The 16,246-nt window shown below is 59.3% G+C and overlaps 4 protein-coding genes across 4 annotated transcripts; 2 read left to right on the plus strand and 2 right to left on the minus strand.

Moving 5' to 3' along the window:
• Positions 1 to 3,908: 3,908 nt before the first annotated feature.
• HRG_03688 (fungal specific transcription factor domain-containing protein) lies at positions 3,909 to 6,866 on the plus strand (the record flags this gene model as incomplete). The annotated part of the gene is made up of 7 exons (XM_044862159.1): positions 3,909 to 4,035; positions 4,104 to 4,312; positions 4,391 to 4,997; positions 5,066 to 5,633; positions 5,685 to 5,747; positions 5,807 to 6,449; positions 6,513 to 6,866. The coding sequence occupies 7 exons, from the start codon at positions 3,909 to 3,911 to the stop codon at positions 6,864 to 6,866; spliced, it is 2,571 nt and encodes an 856-aa protein (XP_044723185.1).
• A 318-nt stretch (positions 6,867 to 7,184) lies between these two features.
• HRG_03689 (proteasome subunit domain-containing protein) lies at positions 7,185 to 8,035 on the minus strand (the record flags this gene model as incomplete). The annotated part of the gene is made up of 3 exons (XM_044862160.1): positions 7,185 to 7,358; positions 7,414 to 7,952; positions 8,011 to 8,035. The coding sequence occupies 3 exons, from the start codon at positions 8,033 to 8,035 to the stop codon at positions 7,185 to 7,187; spliced, it is 738 nt and encodes a 245-aa protein (XP_044723186.1).
• Positions 8,036 to 8,489: 454 nt separating this feature from the next.
• On the plus strand, positions 8,490 to 11,400 carry HRG_03690 (spc97 / spc98 family domain-containing protein; the record flags this gene model as incomplete). The annotated part of the gene is made up of 3 exons (XM_044862161.1): positions 8,490 to 8,898; positions 8,961 to 10,921; positions 10,987 to 11,400. The coding sequence occupies 3 exons, from the start codon at positions 8,490 to 8,492 to the stop codon at positions 11,398 to 11,400; spliced, it is 2,784 nt and encodes a 927-aa protein (XP_044723187.1).
• A 624-nt stretch (positions 11,401 to 12,024) lies between these two features.
• HRG_03691 (DEAD/DEAH box helicase domain-containing protein) lies at positions 12,025 to 15,356 on the minus strand (the record flags this gene model as incomplete). The annotated part of the gene is made up of 3 exons (XM_044862162.1): positions 12,025 to 13,779; positions 13,858 to 14,834; positions 14,891 to 15,356. 3 exons carry the CDS (start codon positions 15,354 to 15,356, stop codon positions 12,025 to 12,027), a joined length of 3,198 nt encoding a protein of 1,065 aa, XP_044723188.1.
• Between the last annotated feature and the right edge of the window lie 890 nt (positions 15,357 to 16,246).

The following is a 16,246-nucleotide window of genomic DNA, read 5'->3' on the forward strand; positions in this document are numbered from 1 at the left end:
CACGGATCCAAAGGCTTTTGGACGGGCCGCCCCGACCACTGCGCTCGAGCAAGCCCTGTCTGCCTACTGCTCTCTTCTCAGCCCGGACCGACGCATGTTCAGGCTGTGCGCACGAGATACATGCGAGTCAACGATATATGAGTATGCCGTGTAGGTACACCTATGCATGGCCGTGGTATTGAGATGAGGCAGGGTCCCGGAGCGAGGGCAACACACGGAGTGGTTGTGGCGGGAGCACGATGGCCGTCTCGTATGCGCACAAGCGGCAGGGTTCGCTGCTGAGGAGAGACGAATCTCGTGGAGGGCAACACAGCGTTTGTGTCGCACGGCGCGTACATCTTTCTGGCTGCGGCCTCCAAGTCGGGGCCGTGGTGTGGAGGGCCCTGAGGCTTGCCAGGTAGGGACGTGGTGACTTGTGTGTCAGCGGTGATCGTTGAGTTGGGCTGAGAACGAGGCAGGGCGCCGCCCAACCTCCCTCTTGGGCGCACCGGGCCATGGTTGGCTCGTCCACGTCGGACCTGGGGTCTGCCACCTCGACCTACTAGACTGAAAGCAGACTGCGTGTTATTGCTTTCTTATTTTTGGCTGTTCTTGGCACATAGGGCCCTACACAAAGGTATGTATGGAGGACCCTGCGGCAGAAACGCAGCCCGTTGGCCCAACAAAGGTGGAGGGGGCAGAACGATGCCCTGATGCAGGTAGGTCGGCATTACATACTGTGCGCCCGGACGCCACGCAGATTGGAACCAGGCAAGAGTGCTTTCCAGAACAACTCCGAGGTCCTGCTGTCCGCATGGGGAGCTGAGGTCGACGACGAGGATGATATGCCCGTCTGGAGATATTATGGACTGGTAGCGCTCTCGAGCCACTTCTCTTGCCCCAACAAGTCGATCAACAGAGGAGTTGGATGAGACTAGTAGATCCTCTGGCTGAGGCTCATGCGAAGGCTTTCATCTCGGCGGCACTTACCAACGTCATGCAGGCGAAGATGCGAAGTTTGCCTGTCCTGTAGGTACCAGAATGTCAAGGCCCGGAGCATGAAAAGGCTACGGGTGCTTACACGGCAGAGAAATGGAAATTACGGGGGCCTATACCGATCTGGACTGCATCCAAGCCAACAACACCCTACGTCGACTCCGTACGTATGTACCGCTGTGTACTGTAGAAACCTCGACGACGAGACTCCGTTCCACAAGCGGCAGCGGTGCAGATCGGCTGTCTTGCGATTGCGGGCTAACTTATTAGGTGGTACCTGGTAGCAACCCTAGATACCTAGGTACGTAGTTGTAATAGAGGGTTTGGCGGCCAGGCCCTCCTGCTACTGCTGCTGAGTGTGGGCCAGGGGCCATACGGTAAAGGGCATACCCGAGGTTCTCCGGGCCGCGCCGTGGCAGACATGACATCAGCGCTCGCTCGCTGTGCTTATTAGGCGGAGACGAGGGGGGCAAGGTCCACAACCCACACCCGGCGCAGGCAGAGGCTCGGAAAGCCGCCAGGTTTTTTTTTAGCAGATACCCAAAGAAGAGTCAATTGGAGTGCAGAACCTGGAGGCGCTGCAGCAGTGTAAGCGCACGTGTGCGGTCCTGTATGCCCGCCGCGTGAAGCGAGTCTGAGCTTGTTGTTTGCCTCGAGCAAGCGCCAACGCCCAGTGAGCGGAGGGGGTAGCCGTTACAAGTGTCTCCGACAATGAGAAGACGCTTGTTTGTTGGCCGTGGTGCAAGTACACAGTACACGCTCAGATAACTTACAGTACAGCGCCCGGGGCAGCTGGTCTCGACGATGGGCCTGTTCTGAGGCATGCGCATGCATCTCTCTGTGTATGTACATCCTCGGTGGTGGCGGCCGTGGCGGTACCTCGGGGGGGCGTTTCTGCGCCGGCAAATCAGACGCGTTTCCAGCAAACAGAGCACGCCATTTTGTCAACGAGGCGGTTCCCTTTGCCCCCATGGAGGCCCTGCCGCGACGACTGGGTGGCGGCCTGATGGCGGGTACCTGATGCGCATCAAGTACAGTGCCTCACACCGCAACCTGATGCCTCTCGACTGCACCAACCGACGACTCGCCATGCCTGCCCTGCCAGTGGTCGGCACGCGGCAGAGCATCCTTCGCGACTCGTCCCGCAGCTCGGCAGTGCAGTCGGCTGGTAGCGGGCATCTGCTGAGGCCGGGCTAGCGGGCGATCCACCGTCTTGTCGAGTCCCGATGGGGGACGGATACGGGCGTCCCCAGAGGTGCAGAGGTGCAGAGGGTGCAAGAGGTGCAGAGCAGAGGTGGGTGCATGCACAGTACTCGGTACAGTGCTGCCAGCACCCGTGCCTTGGCTGGCTTACCGGGGAGCCTTACAGTCGCCCTGCACCGTTGACTCCTGATGGTAGGCCAGGGTGATTACTTCGGACATGACATTGCATTACATTACATTACCTGAGGTGCAAGCCCTCGTCGAGCGCGGGGACCAACCAGCTCCATTGTACTGTACCAAGTCGTGCCTTCCCTCCCGCCCACGCTCTGGCAAGGCAGCCGCAGGCCTACCTGGCCCATCCTGCTATCCAACCTTGGTCTTTTCGACCCATGTACATGTACCTACATGGCCAGCAAGGTATCGGTATCCTGCCCCCGTCAATGCCCGTGGTATACAGATAGAACGATTCTTCGTCGGCCCCGGAGTACCTGTCCAGGGCCAACTGCGTGCGTTGCCTTGGCCTTCACTTACATCACTTGCCTGACTTGGTCGTGGCCCGGGCCTACCTTGTCTTCAGCTGAGCTCCCCGGCCTCTCCATCCATCCACCTCCCCAGTCCCTTCCCCGTACCTACTCCCCCAGGTACTTGGCCTCGTCGGTACCCGCCACCCACGGCCAGGTACCTGCTGCACCGTGTACTTGAACCTCGCACCTAACCTCCTCTCACCACATCACTCCCGCACCTCACTTCTATACCCGATCTCCCGTGATACTTCCTCTCCTCTTCCTCTCTCGCGCTCGGCTTCTCCCTCGTCGCTATCGTACCCCCCTCTGTCGCCACGCACCACCTTCCTGAGCCACATATCAAAGCCCACGGCCAGACTCACTCACTCCACTGCAAGCTTCAGCCTTACTCGGCCTGCCGTTGAGCTTCATCGTGCATCCCTACCCATCTATCGTCAGGGTTCCGTGGTCCTTTCCGACGCGCCAACTGGCTCTCTCCTGCGCCTTCATTGCTTGCTCATATCCAGCTCCGCCGGCTGTTTCTACCTCCACTTTACCGCCACCATCGGCAACGGCCTGATCCAGCTCCGACCTCACACGGCTTTCGCCTTCGCCTGCTGCGAATATCAAGGCAGCCAGAGCGCGTGTCAGAGTAAGCTGCCTGACAGTGCGTTTCCCGACAGTGCGTTTCCCGACAGTGCAAGGCAGACACGGAGCGGAGGGAGGAAGAACGACAACGCACGCGGCGACAGAGGCAGAGTGCTCCTCCTTGCGGCCAGTCCGTGTCCTTGACAAGAGCCAGCTTCTCTGATGGGCATAACAGCCTGCTAGCTCGTGGCCGGCCTTTTGAGTTACACGGGCCATGTTTCACTCCGTCCCAACGTCCCTGTCACCGTTGACCGTCCATTGATGCCCTCTGTCCTTCTTCCTTGTCGCGGCGACCCTCCTGCCATCCGCGTCGCCCGCCAAGCAGCTTAGCGTCGCATTCTTGGCCGTGCCCTCTTTCGACCGTCACCGTTTATTCTCGCCCAAGCACGTCCGCCTCGTCCTGTCGACGACTCGTCAGTCACCATATTGGAACCAAGTTTTCCGACAGCAAGTTTTGGATCGACCGCATCATGTAAACCTCATCGACTTCGAACCCCGTCCTCCCGAGCAAGGAGCCCCGTCGAGCTGCGGTCGTGTCATCATCCTGTCCTCAAAGTCTGCCGCGGCGCGAGAGGAACCATGGAAAACGACGTCAACGCAGGCCATCCCGAGCAGCACATGTCTGTTCATCACCACGTGGATGACAGGATCGACTTCAAAGGCAAGAAGCCGGCTGTCAAGAAGAGGACCAAGACAGGCTGCCTGAGTGAGTTGGCCCGACGGTCATTCCGCCAAGCCGTCCTTGTCCAGACATGACTGACTTCGCCGCCCAAGCCTGTCGCAAGCGGCGCATCAAGTGTGACGAAAATAAGCCGAGATGCAAGAACTGCATCAAGTCAAAGCGCGAATGCGAAGGCTACAACCAGAGAGTCGTCTTCAAAGACCCCATGGGCGCACAGCAGGGCCATTTTGCACCCGCCCTCTATGCCGCCAACGCCCCGTATCTCGGCGATCCCTTGGCCTCCCACCAAGCGAGACCCCCTGTCCCGATGCCTTTGCAAGCAATCGCGCCAAAGCCCTCACCTTTCGACTTCGGCCAGCCTCAGCTGGTGTCTCCTCAGCACCAGCACCACATCACCAGCTTCACCCACGGACAGCTGCCACCCGGAGGGTACCCCTCGTTGCCAAACCCACTCTTGCCTCTGAATTTCCCGTCTGATCACGAGCAGGGCCCTTTCGGTTCTGGCCCGCAGTATGGGTATACCCACCATCATCTGAACCTTGGTCAAGGACCCTCCAGCGCAAACCGTCCCCATGCCATTGATCCTGCGGCCTTTGCCCAGCCTTCCAACGGCTTCTTACATTCCCAGGAGAACGATTTCCATGGCCTACCTTCGGACGACGACGGCGACCTGGCCGAGTCCGACGACGAACAGCCGGACCCGCAGGCCCTGATGGCCTCCGCGTCCTTTCACATGGCTTGGCCATATCCTAGGGATGGGACTCAAGTCAGAACTTTTTCAGCATTCGCCCAGGAGCAGGCCTTGTACGAGTACATGAGCTACGCGCCAAACTCTGAGCTTCAAAGCCAGGCGATGCGAACCATCTTCAGGCACTTCGTCACCGTTACCGGCCCGTCAATGTCTCTATACGACAGGGATTGCTCCCAAACCGACGAGCCGGGCCAATTTGACGCGAACGCGGAGCTGGGAAATTACCTGTTCAGCTGTAAGGCTGCCTGTCCAAGTCTCCACGTCTCGGTGTCGCCAGTGACTAACCACGAGCCGATCGCGTAGACAAGTTCCCTGTCCTTGCCTGGAATCACCCAGGGCTGCTTCACGCCATCATGGCCATCGCAAGCCTGCAGATAGCCAAGCTCCAGGGAACTCCAGCGACGGAGGCTCTGAAGCACTACCACTTGTCGATACGCAGGATAGCCAAGAATGTCAAGACGCCTCTGGGAAGAACCAAACTGTCGACTTTGGCCGCAACACTTTTGCTCGCCTACTTCGAAGTGTGGTCGTCGGATCACACAAAGTGGTGCAGCCACCTCTTCGGAGCCCGACTCCTGTTTCGTGAAATCGCCCTCAGAGACATGTCGAGACTCTACCTGCCGGCAAAGAAAATAAGGTGGCTGTCCACTGGTGGTCCGGGAAAGGACGTCGACTACCAATTGCTGAGCACAATCACCGGGATGCGTGTGTCGGCCGAGGACTACGGCTTGGGAGAGGGCCAGCCTCTCGACGAGCGATGTCTTTATGTGACTGACAAGGACCTCGACGATTACGACATCCTTCGCGACCTATTCTGGTGGTACGGCAAGATGGACGTGTACCAGAGCATATTGGGAGGAACGAAACTTTTGTATGTTCAGAGCTGGGGCGCCTGCCGGCTGACTTGGCTGACAGTCCACAGCATGGGATACGAGGCCTGGACGCAATGCCCTCCACGGGCTCCCTTTTCCAACATACACGCCGTGTTAGTAGCCTGCGGCTCCGTTGCCGACAAGTTTCGCTTCCTGGGCTGACTGGATACAGTTACGGAACTTACGACCACTTGATTCTTTTGCTTGGTCGTCTAGCAAACTTCACTGCCAGAGATTTGGCCAGAAAACGCAAAGCGAACCGGACTCAGAGCGCAAACGCTGGCGCATGCTCGCCACCCCAGTTCCCGGGCATTGTGCCAACCCATGGCAACTTCCGTGTCCCGTTCGGCTTCAGTCCCCCGATGGGCCACTCTCCACAGACAGATTCGAACGACGATTCCGACGCTCTCCAGAGTCTAGAAGCCGCCGAGCAGGAGTGGGAGAGTATCAGGCAAGGATTCGAAGCCCTGGAGAGCCACCTAGGCCCTCAATTCCAGGCCCTGAAAAGCGAGTACACGGATCAAAGAGAGACGCCATTTGGGTCAGCCCTGCATTACCGCACTTATTCGGTGGCAGGCATCTGGATGAACTACTACATGGGCCTGATCCACCTCTATCGAAGCCGTCCCAACATGCCGCCGGCAGCAATGCAGGCAGCTCAGGTAGCCGCGCCTTCAACCGCCGGCTATGCGATCCACATTGGCCGCATCGCCGCCGGGCTAGCAGACGACTGCTCGCGAATGCCCGACGTCAGTACCACGCTCGCAGCAGCGTTTATTGAGAGCTCCTTTTGCCTTTTCGTGGCAGCTGTGCAGGTACGATAGCGACACCACTCTCCCCTTTGCCCTTGGCAGCACGAGGAAGCCTTGCTCACACAGGCTTCACAGTTCCAAAACAACGATCAACGATGCTGGGTCATTCAGCGCATGCATGACATTTCGCGGCTTACCGGGTGGCAGTCTGCGATGAAGATTGCCGTCGGGTGTGAGTCGGCCTGGCTCAAGGCCTTCCAGCTTGGGCACGGCCCCGAGTACAAACGGCCGGAGCATCTTGAAGATGTCCCCGTCTCGGTGTGGCTGTTGCCTCGCCGCCTCGACGAGAGGATTTCTCAGCATAATCAAGGGGAGGAGAGGCGGCTGACGCTCGTCAGATCGGAGCAGACGGACCTGGCCTTTGGGTTGCTGGGGGTGGAGGGCGACTTGGATCGCATCCACCTTGAGGATGATAGTTGAACGGGATGAAGGGATGCGGCGGGCAGGTGTCTAGTTTGGGGTATCAAGAGCGTCGGGCGTCCCCGGGGCAAAGCCAGTTACTAATCCTTGGGCATTTGGAGGCGCATCAACTCTGTCACGGTATTCTTATTTGACGAACTAGGCGACACGCAGATACCATGGGGCGCGTTCCAAGATGGGCACCGCCCCTGGTGGCATCCCAGGCCAAACATGTACAGTACTGCGTTCCCGACAGCGTAGGGGCTCCGTCAGTGTGAGGGAGCGAAAGTAGGAAGGATTTGACAGGTCTATTGTGGGCAGTTATGTGGCGGCGCCAGCTCAGTTGGCAGGCAGCCGCTCGACGACGGCGGCCATGTCCTCATCAGTGTATATCCTAAAGCCCTTGTCTTTGGTGACGCTGGCCAACTGTACGTTCTTTGCATCCAGCTTCTCCTCCATGACCTGCTTGAGCGTCTTCAAGACCAGAGTCTCGGCGTCGGTAATGGTGAGGGACTGTGGGTGATTAGCCGCGACGGAATCCGCTGAAGGTCGAAATGAGTCGGCGTACCTTGTGATACTCGTTTTGCAGCTCTGCCTGGGCCCCCTCGGAGCCTGAGCCAATGGCCTTGGCATCGTATCGATAAAAGGTGCCACTGGGCTCGGCGTGGAAGAGTTGGGGCCCTTGCTCGTCGAAGCCAGCAATGAGCAGGGCGACGCCAAAGGGCCTGCTCATGATAGTCTCTTCGCCGTCGGCGCCCTCGCCGAAGCGCAGGGCAAGGTCGCAGATGGCCTGGGTACAGCTCTCAACGCCGAGGGGCTCGTTGTAGTTGAAGGCGTGGCTTTGACACTCAACACGGGCGTGCTCGACCATGGACCGGGCATCTGCCTGGAGGCCTGACATGGCGCAGCCGATGTGGCGGTCGATCTCGACAATCTTTTCGACGGACGAGGTCTCGAGGAGGGTGGAGGTGACGCGCTTCTCGACGCCGAGGACGACGCCGTCGGAGGTGGCAACGCCAATGGCGGTGGAGCCGAGCTTGATGGCCTCGAGGGAGTACTCGACCTGGAAGAGACGACCCTCGGGGGAAAAGGTGTTGATGCCCCGGTCTGGCAACGGAGGGTCAGTGGGAGGAGGCAGGCAGCAGGTGGTGAGGCGGGAGCTTGCCGTATTCGGATCTTGCCATGAACATTTTGGCGGTTCTGCCCCCTTGGGTGTGGATTGGCCTAAAGGCGAGGCAGCGCTGGCATGAAGGAGGCGAGTGTTGGAGGCGGGTGAGATGGGGGTTGTTCGTATGTAGTCCGGGGGGAGCGTGGTTGGATTGGAAGCTTTGCCAGGCAAGCACCGAGCCTACGCAGCTGCGCTAAGCTGCCGCACGGCGGAGGGAGGGACCTGCCCAGTTGGCGTCACCAGGGCGCCTGCTCGAACCGGACCGAGAGTTGATCCGGGGGAAAGGCGTGAAGCCTTTAGGTACTGCTCAGGTACTGCTCGAGGGTACAAGGTACTTTGCTCGAATGAAGCGCGTCTCAACCGCATCAGACAAACCTGGGCATGTCGGACTCTCCCGCCGCGTCACCCTGAACCCGGTCGAACGAAAACACATGGTCACTGGACTGCGCGGGGCGGCTCAGATGTAGCCCGGCATCATGTCCTCGGGCGGAACAAGAGCACCCAGTCGCGCAAACGGATACGGTGACGAGCGATCCAGACTTTCGGGCGCCAATACCAGCTTCAGGAGCGAGCGCACCGATGCCAAGGGCGGCCCGTCCTCCTCCTCCCAGCCCGGTGGTGCTCACTCCTCGGCAACGGGGACGGCGCACAAAAGAAGTGCGTCGGGGAATCCGCGCTCGGCGACCCAGCCCGCCGACGAACGACGGTACGAGGAGCGCCGCGTCACTGAGCGGACGTACGAGGCGCACGTCGAGAGGGTGCGCACGACGAGCCCTGAGAAGCCGCAGCGACGCACTGTGCCCGTGGATAAGAGGCCGTCTGGGTTGCGTCGGCAAAAGTCTTCGGAATGGCGGCCCAAGGAACCGGCCACGGAACCTCCCCAAGGTATGACGCACTGCTTCTCTTCCCCCAAGCCTTTCATAGCCTGTGATTGACGCTGGGGAAAGCTCCGTGGAATCCAGAGGTGACTTTGCTCCCACGCACTTCCGCCCCGTTGGCCTCAAGAGTGTCGATTCCGCCGCTCGCTTCTACGGTCCCGCAGGCGCCCCAGCCGACACCCCTGGGTGAACTGTCGCTCGAAGTGCAGGAAGCAGCCATAGTGGAAGACTTGCTCTTCGTCTTCATGGGTTATGAAGGCCAATACATCCGGTACGCCAAGGGGTTCGACTCCAGCGAAGAGCGCGATCGTCTCTCTGGCCCGAGCTTCAGGATATTGCCGGGACTCGACCCGAGCTTGCACGACTTGACAAAGTCGATGCTTAAAATGGCAACCTACTACTCTGCCCTCGTGGCCTTTGGGGACGTGCAAAGCCGCGAGGATTTCGGCGCCGTCAACCATGCGCTGTGTGCCTCTGTCCGCAGGTTCTTGCAGGACTACCTCATTATGATTGCCCAGCTGGAGACGCAGTTTCTCACCAGCGACACGTTTACCATCCACGTACTCAATATACAGACCATCTCGACGAGCCAGATGATGCTCCAGCTCTACTCGCTCGCTCAGGAGCTCCTCAAGAGGAACGCCTTGCTCGACGACGAAAGCGAAGAGGATGACGACGAAAGTGAAGACGACTACGACAAGGTCATCGAGAGGTTGACGGATGGAGGCGACCTCTTGTCCGGGAACATGACGGGCAAAAAGATTTGCAAAGGCGGAGTCGTTCTCGGTATATTGACGAAGCGGCTGGAGACCATGTCTGGGGATCCTGCCGCGAGGGCTCTTCTCACCTCGCTGCTACGAGATGCAAGCCGTCCGTACATGGTTATGTTGAACGAATGGCTGCACCACGGCGCCATCAATGACCCCAACTCGGAATTCCTCATCAAGGAGCAAAAGAGCATCAGGCGCGAGAGGCTGGAGCAGGATTACACGGACGAGTACTGGGAGAGGCGATATACGATTCGCGACCACGATGTCCCGCCGCAGCTCGACGGCGTCAAGGACAAGGTCCTGTTGGCTGGCAAGTACCTCAACGTGGTTCGTGAATGCGGCGGCGTCGACGTGAGCAAAGTCGTGGCCGATGTCCCGACCTCGTTCGACGACAGCCACTTCTTGGACAACGTCAACAACGCATACGCGCATGCCAACGAGTCGCTGATGCAGCTCCTGCTGACAACACATGCGCTTCCCGCGAGGCTGCAATCGATGAAGCACTACTTCTTCCTCGATCCCTCCGACTACTTCTCCTATTTTCTCGAGTTGGGCTCTTCTGAGCTGCGCAAACCGGTCAAGTCGGTCAACACGGGGAAGCTGCAGTCTCTTCTGGACCTGGTCCTGCGCCAGCCCGGCAGTATTGTGTCGTTGGACCCCTTCAAAGAGGACGTCAAGGTGGAGATGAACGAAGTCACCCTGATCAAGTCTCTGCAGCGGGTCGTCAACATCACGGGCATCGAGCAAGGCGAGGCGCTGCAGCCTCTCTCGTCGAACCAGCCGACGGAAAACGACAAGAACGCCACCGGCTTCACATCGCTGCAGCTCGACTACGCAGTCCCCTTCCCCGTCTCGCTCGTCATCAGCCGCAAGACCGTCTGGCGCTACCAGGCGCTCTTCCGCTACCTCCTCTCCCTGCGCTACCTCGAGTCGCAGCTGTCGGCGACGTGGCAGACGCAGACGCGGGGCGTCAGCTGGGCCCACAAGGGGTCCAACCGCGCGCTCGAGATCTGGAAGCGGCGCGCGTGGACGCTCCGGGCGAGGATGCTCGTCTTTGTGCAGCAGCTCCTGTACTTTTGCACGGCAGAGGTCATTGAGCCCAACTGGACAAAGTTCATGACGCGGCTGCAGCCGGGGGACGGGGACCAGGAGAAGAAGCCCGGCCTGATGAGGACCGTGGATGAGCTGATGCAGGACCACGTCGACTTTCTGGATACCTGCCTCAAGGAGTGCATGCTGACCAACAGCAAGCTCCTAAGGGTACCTTTCTTTCCCTCTGCCCCTTGTCCTTGACGGAGCCCTCTGCTAACGGCCGACGTCCCTAGATCCACTCCAAGCTCATGCAGACATGCACCATCTTCGCCGCCTACACGAACTGGCTCACGCGCGAGCTCGAAAAGTCGGACCCGGACCTGTCGGGCGCCACCAGGCCCAGCACCATGACGGCCGACCAGTGGCGGCGCTTCCAGGCCTCGCGCGCCGCGCCGCGCGCCTCGGCCTCGTCGTCGCGCCACGACTCGCCGCCCCCCGGCGACGTCGACGCCCGCGTCGGCAATCTCTCGGAGATTATCCGCAAGTGGGAGAGCAACTTTAGCAGGCACCTCCAGATCCTGCTCGACGCCCTCAACCACTACGCCGCCACCGAGACGGTGGTGCTGCTCAGCCTCTGCGCGCGCCTCAGCACCGCCAACCAGGGCACCGAGTATGCGGGGCTGAGGACCGACGAGGAGGTCGCTTGACGGCCCGGGGGCAAAGCGCTGTTGTGTGAATGATTCGGGGGAGCCAATTACTGCTGCTGCGGCTGCGGGCTGATGGGCAATGAGATCGTCCCTTGCGCCCCTTGGGGGGATGGTTGATACCGGCGTTGAGCAACGAGGCGTGAGCCTGATCAGATATCATGTCACCCTTCATAAGACCTCTCTCCTTTCCTCTTACAAGGTAGATACCATTTGTTGACGTAGCGGTAAAATGCACACCTGCAGGGCCCAAGGGAAAACAAGGCGCGAGTTTATATCCGTTGCATTTGATAAAGGCAGACAAGACGAGAGCCGTTTCGTCATCCGATTCATCCTCGGCTACTTCATGCAGAAAAGCACGCTGTTCCAAACGAGACGTGCCACCAAATGTAGCCTGCTAATGCTCCGTATCTGCAGTAAAGACGCCCTCCCTTCCCCTAAAAATACCCAGCGATGCGGGAGAAAGTTCCACCCCGGTGTATCGGTATGTATAGCCTTGACGCCACTATGCCGCCTTGAAACGCCTTACCAAGCAAAGTGACACATCTCCGGTGTCCTCGAATCTTTCTTCGTCACCTTTTTTCCCTCCACCAGCGGAGCCCAATGATGATGCAACCAAGCAGGAATCTACTTGAAAAGGCTGCGTAGATCCATCAGTTTCTGCCTCGCGGCCTCTGCCTTGTCTAGCCTCCTGCTCCCGTCCATGCTGAGACTGGCCAGCTTCATCTTCTTCTCCTGGAGTTGCAGCATCTTCTCCTCGAAGCTGTCCCGCATGATGAACCGGACCGTGCGTACCGGCCGAGTCTGTCCGAGCCGGTGGACACGATCAACCGCCTGCGCCTCCGCGGCGGGGTTGTACTGCGGCTCCATGACATAAACGCTGTTGGCCGCAGTCAAGTTGAGGCCTACACCGCCAGCCATGATGGAGACCAGCAGTACTTCCACCTTGTTGTCCTCGCGGAAGCTGTCCATTGCGGCGGTGCGCGCTGTACGCGTCATGCTGCCGTCCAGCCGAGCAAACGAAATGCCCGTGGCGTTGAGGGCCACCTCGATCAAGTCCAGATGAGAGGTCCATCCCGAAAAGACGACAGATTTGAACGGTGGCTCCGAGGGATTCGCCTCACTTGCAGCCTTGGACTTCAACAAATCTCCCACGAGCGCCTTCGTCTTCGTATGAGGGCCATCGTACTTGTCCATCTTCTTCCGAGCAGCCCTGGCCTTGGCTTTGGCAGGCCCTTCGTGTTCGGCGTCGACGTCTTCGCGACGAAGCTCGACGAGCTCGATGCGAATGATCGAGTTGCACACGGGGCAGGGGACAGAGGAATGGCCCGGTTGCAGCATTGCCCTGGCCCGGTCTTGATAGTTCTTGGCGCATGCGCGGCAAACCACGTGGAAGCACGGAGTCATGTAGCCGAGGATGTCCTCTTGGCCGTCCGAGTCCATGTTCTGCGCCTCGCCAGAGTTGAGCTTTTTGCTGCAATCTATGCATGCGTCGTTGTTCGTGTCTTGCATGAGGGCAAACATTTCATGCGCCTTTTGATGCGACAAGACGGGTCCGTCATTGTCGTCGTCGTCCAGGTCGATTGCCATGTCAGCTGACATGCCCCGGAGGGCAGCAAGATCTTCCTCGTTCAGGAGGTCTTTTCCATGGGCGCAGAGCAAACGGAGCCGCAAAATGGCCTTGAGGATGTGAATATACGTATTGCCTCCAAGGGCCTTGCCGACGTTGGCACCGGCGAGGATCTTGACTCGATCCTGAGCGTTTCTCGCAAAGAGATCGTAGATTGCCCGCTCGTCGGGACTGAAGTCGAGCCTGACAACCAGATCTTCCCGCGGAGGTAGGTCGATCTTATCTTTCAATCGCCGCAGAGTGACTGTGTCGACAAGGACGCGGAGTTTCAGCACGATTTCAGGATCGCACGCCTTGAACGGCTCCACAACATAGCGATTGAACTTGAGTCGTTCGTCGAAGGGATGCAGGCGGAGAAAGCTTAGGAGCGCTGCCAGATCGTCCAGCCTGTTTTGCACCGGTGTGCCCGTAACGGCCCATCGCCGTTCGGCCTGAAGGCGACACATGGCCTTGAATTGGAGCGTCGACTGTTCGCGGATCATGTGTGCCTCGTCGAGCACGATTCGGAACCAACCGACCTCTTCCAAGGGGTAAAGCCCATCCTTGCGCTTACGGCGAGAGCTGAGCTCGTTTGAGACGGAACCATACGTGGTGATGACAATGTCAAAGGCAGCTAGCCTGGCCGCGTCCTTGATCCGGTTTGAGCCATGGTATACATGATACGAGAGGGCCCCCGGTCGGATGTGCTGCTTGATTTGTTCTTCCCAGTTTGTGACAGTGCTCAGCGGGCAAACGATCAAGGTCGACTTGGCCTGGCGCGTCACGGGCGTGGGGTCGAAACTAGGCTGGTGCATCGCCAACCCATCACTCTTGTTCGGTTTGTTTTCCACAGCGGGACGCTGAACTGGCTCAAGAAGCTCCCAGCTGCGGGCGTCGCCAGCGGTGCTTGCAATGAGAGACAGTATGCTGAGGGTTTTTCCCAGTCCCATCATGTCGGCCAAGATTCCCCCACGCGTCTCTGGCGGCGCAGTTCTCTGCTCCTGCCCGGTAATGACGTTGGAGTACATGCGCTGGCCGCTGGCGTTGAATTTGATCTGCCAGAAAGACACCAAGGCGTCTTCCTTTGCCTGCTCCTGGAGTGGCCTCTCTCTCATTGCCATAAAGTACAGTCCTTGCCTCTGATGCTTAAGCAGAGGCGTTGTGACGCAAGGGTCTGGGTCCATGCCAGGGAGGTCATCGTTCCGCTTGAGAGAGTCGAAAACGCCCATGACCTCGGAACGTATCTCCTCGACCGTCCTGTTGGCTGCGCTGGCGAACGAGCCGTGGGGATCCGTGGGGTATGTCTTTGGCGGTGGCGGCCGAAACTCGACATTGTGGGGATTGTGGACCCTGACACCCTTTTGCACGATATATGGCGCGAGAAACTTCAGGTTGTGCTTCTGAAGCAGAGCACCGACGCTTCTTGCGTATCGAATTGGGCCGTACATGACCACATCCAAGACGTATGCGCGCGAGGTCGGCTGACCCGGTTCTTCGCCGGGCGTCTTGTGTTGGGGCGGAATCCGACATTCTGTTCTCAAGCGAATGTTGGTGTCCAAAAGAGGACAGAAAGCCGCGGCACTCTTGGGTTCGACAGCCCCAATGATCTCCCGAGTGTGATCGGAGGCGTGTATCTTGAGTGAGCTGTCGCCCACCTGCCGCTTGAGCAGGATCTTGATTGCCGGGTGATAGCCAGGTCCCCAGAGGCTCTGCGTTCCAGGTTTCGGCGAAGGAACTTTTGTGCAGTTGAGGCCACTCTTGACCATGCCGTAGCAGACCTCTTCGTCTTTAGGGTCATTGATGATTGTGACGTCGTCTTCATCGTTGCCTGTCGGGGTTAGCAAAAGACAGTCTACCAAAGCGGTCCATCAGAGCAAGTCCTACCACCAGTCAGGTCCACGGTCAGGGTCTGCTGAAGTCCCGGGCCGTCAGCCTCGTTCCGCTTGTCTTTGATGTAATCGCCGAGCACGCCGCTGCCGCCGCGCACGGGAATGTTGCTGGACTTGGCCGCGAAGTCCTGCCCGTCCTCTGTCTTGCGGCGTTTGGCCTGTGGAGCGGTAGAGCGGCTCTGGACATTGTTCATGCGCTCAATCCAGCCGCCAACACCGTTTGCTCTTTGCGGAGCGCTGGCACCAGGGGTGGCGGGCCCACTGGGCGGGTCGTCGGCAGAAGAATCGTCGACATTGGCAAATTGAAAAACCATGGGGCTGCTGGCGCGGCTGTGAGAGCGGTGATTGGGGACCTGGCGCAGTCCAGCAGGGGGCCGGCTAGAGCCCGCTCGTCTGAGGTCAACGGCGCTGTTGGCTCTGCGACCGGGTTGAAGCAGGGCAGCCGGGTCCCAGGCCGGCATGGCGCCGGGAGAATGCGACGATCGGCCTGGGGGAGCATATTTGTTAGGAAGGAGTTCAGGTAGAAGAGATGACGAGACAGGAGTCGAGCTGCTGTCGACCTCGATGAAGCTGCTCGTGCTGGACGGGGACAAGCACCTACCGTTGGCAGCCATGATGCGTGGCGTCGCAGTCCTGACTGAAGGGAACTCGCACGAGAAAGGAGATTAGACGCAGTGGTGTAGCGGCGAGGACATGTGTGGCGGTTTCGTCGCGTTCACAGGCTCATGGCGATGCGATGCAAGGAAATGGCCGACGGCAGTGATGACGAATCAACGATGAGGTGAGGGAGGAGGGGGGGGCAGGTGATGCGAAGGCAAGGAGGGCAAGGGAAAGAAGCTGAAGAGGCGTTATCGGAAGAGCCGGCGAGCTGCAGCAACGCAGAAACAGAAAATGTGAGCAAATGGGGGCCAAACGAAGTGCCGTGACTGCGAGATTCGGCAGAGGCGGTGCTGCTTACCGAATGCACAGCTCGAGACGGGCGAGGGCGACCCACGAACGATGGGGGCGGGCACGGCAGCTCCAGGAGAAGCAGACAGGGTCGAAGAAAGAGGAGAGGCTGGTGGGTTGTCGAGATGAGAAAGCGAGTCCTTGGCTAGTGAGTGAATGGATGGGAGGAAGAGGCTCGTGAATGCGGCGCTGCCTGCACATCGGTGAGGTCACCTGCCCAGGCACTGTTTGCAGTTCGCAGCGGACCGGCGGCTGCCATTGGCCGGTGCGACCCCTCCAGTCCCGCCTAGCTGGCACCTTGTAAAGCCACAGCGGCGCGCACGTGAGCCATTCTGGGCAGGAGTGCCGAGAGACGCCCTAGTTCATGCGGGAGAGATAAAGGAGATAAGGCGCTTCGGGAGAG

The sequence above is a fragment of the Hirsutella rhossiliensis genome, assembly GCF_020360975.1.
Source record: "Hirsutella rhossiliensis strain HR02 chromosome Unknown scaffold00003, whole genome shotgun sequence".
NCBI lineage: Eukaryota > Fungi > Ascomycota > Sordariomycetes > Hypocreales > Ophiocordycipitaceae > Hirsutella > Hirsutella rhossiliensis.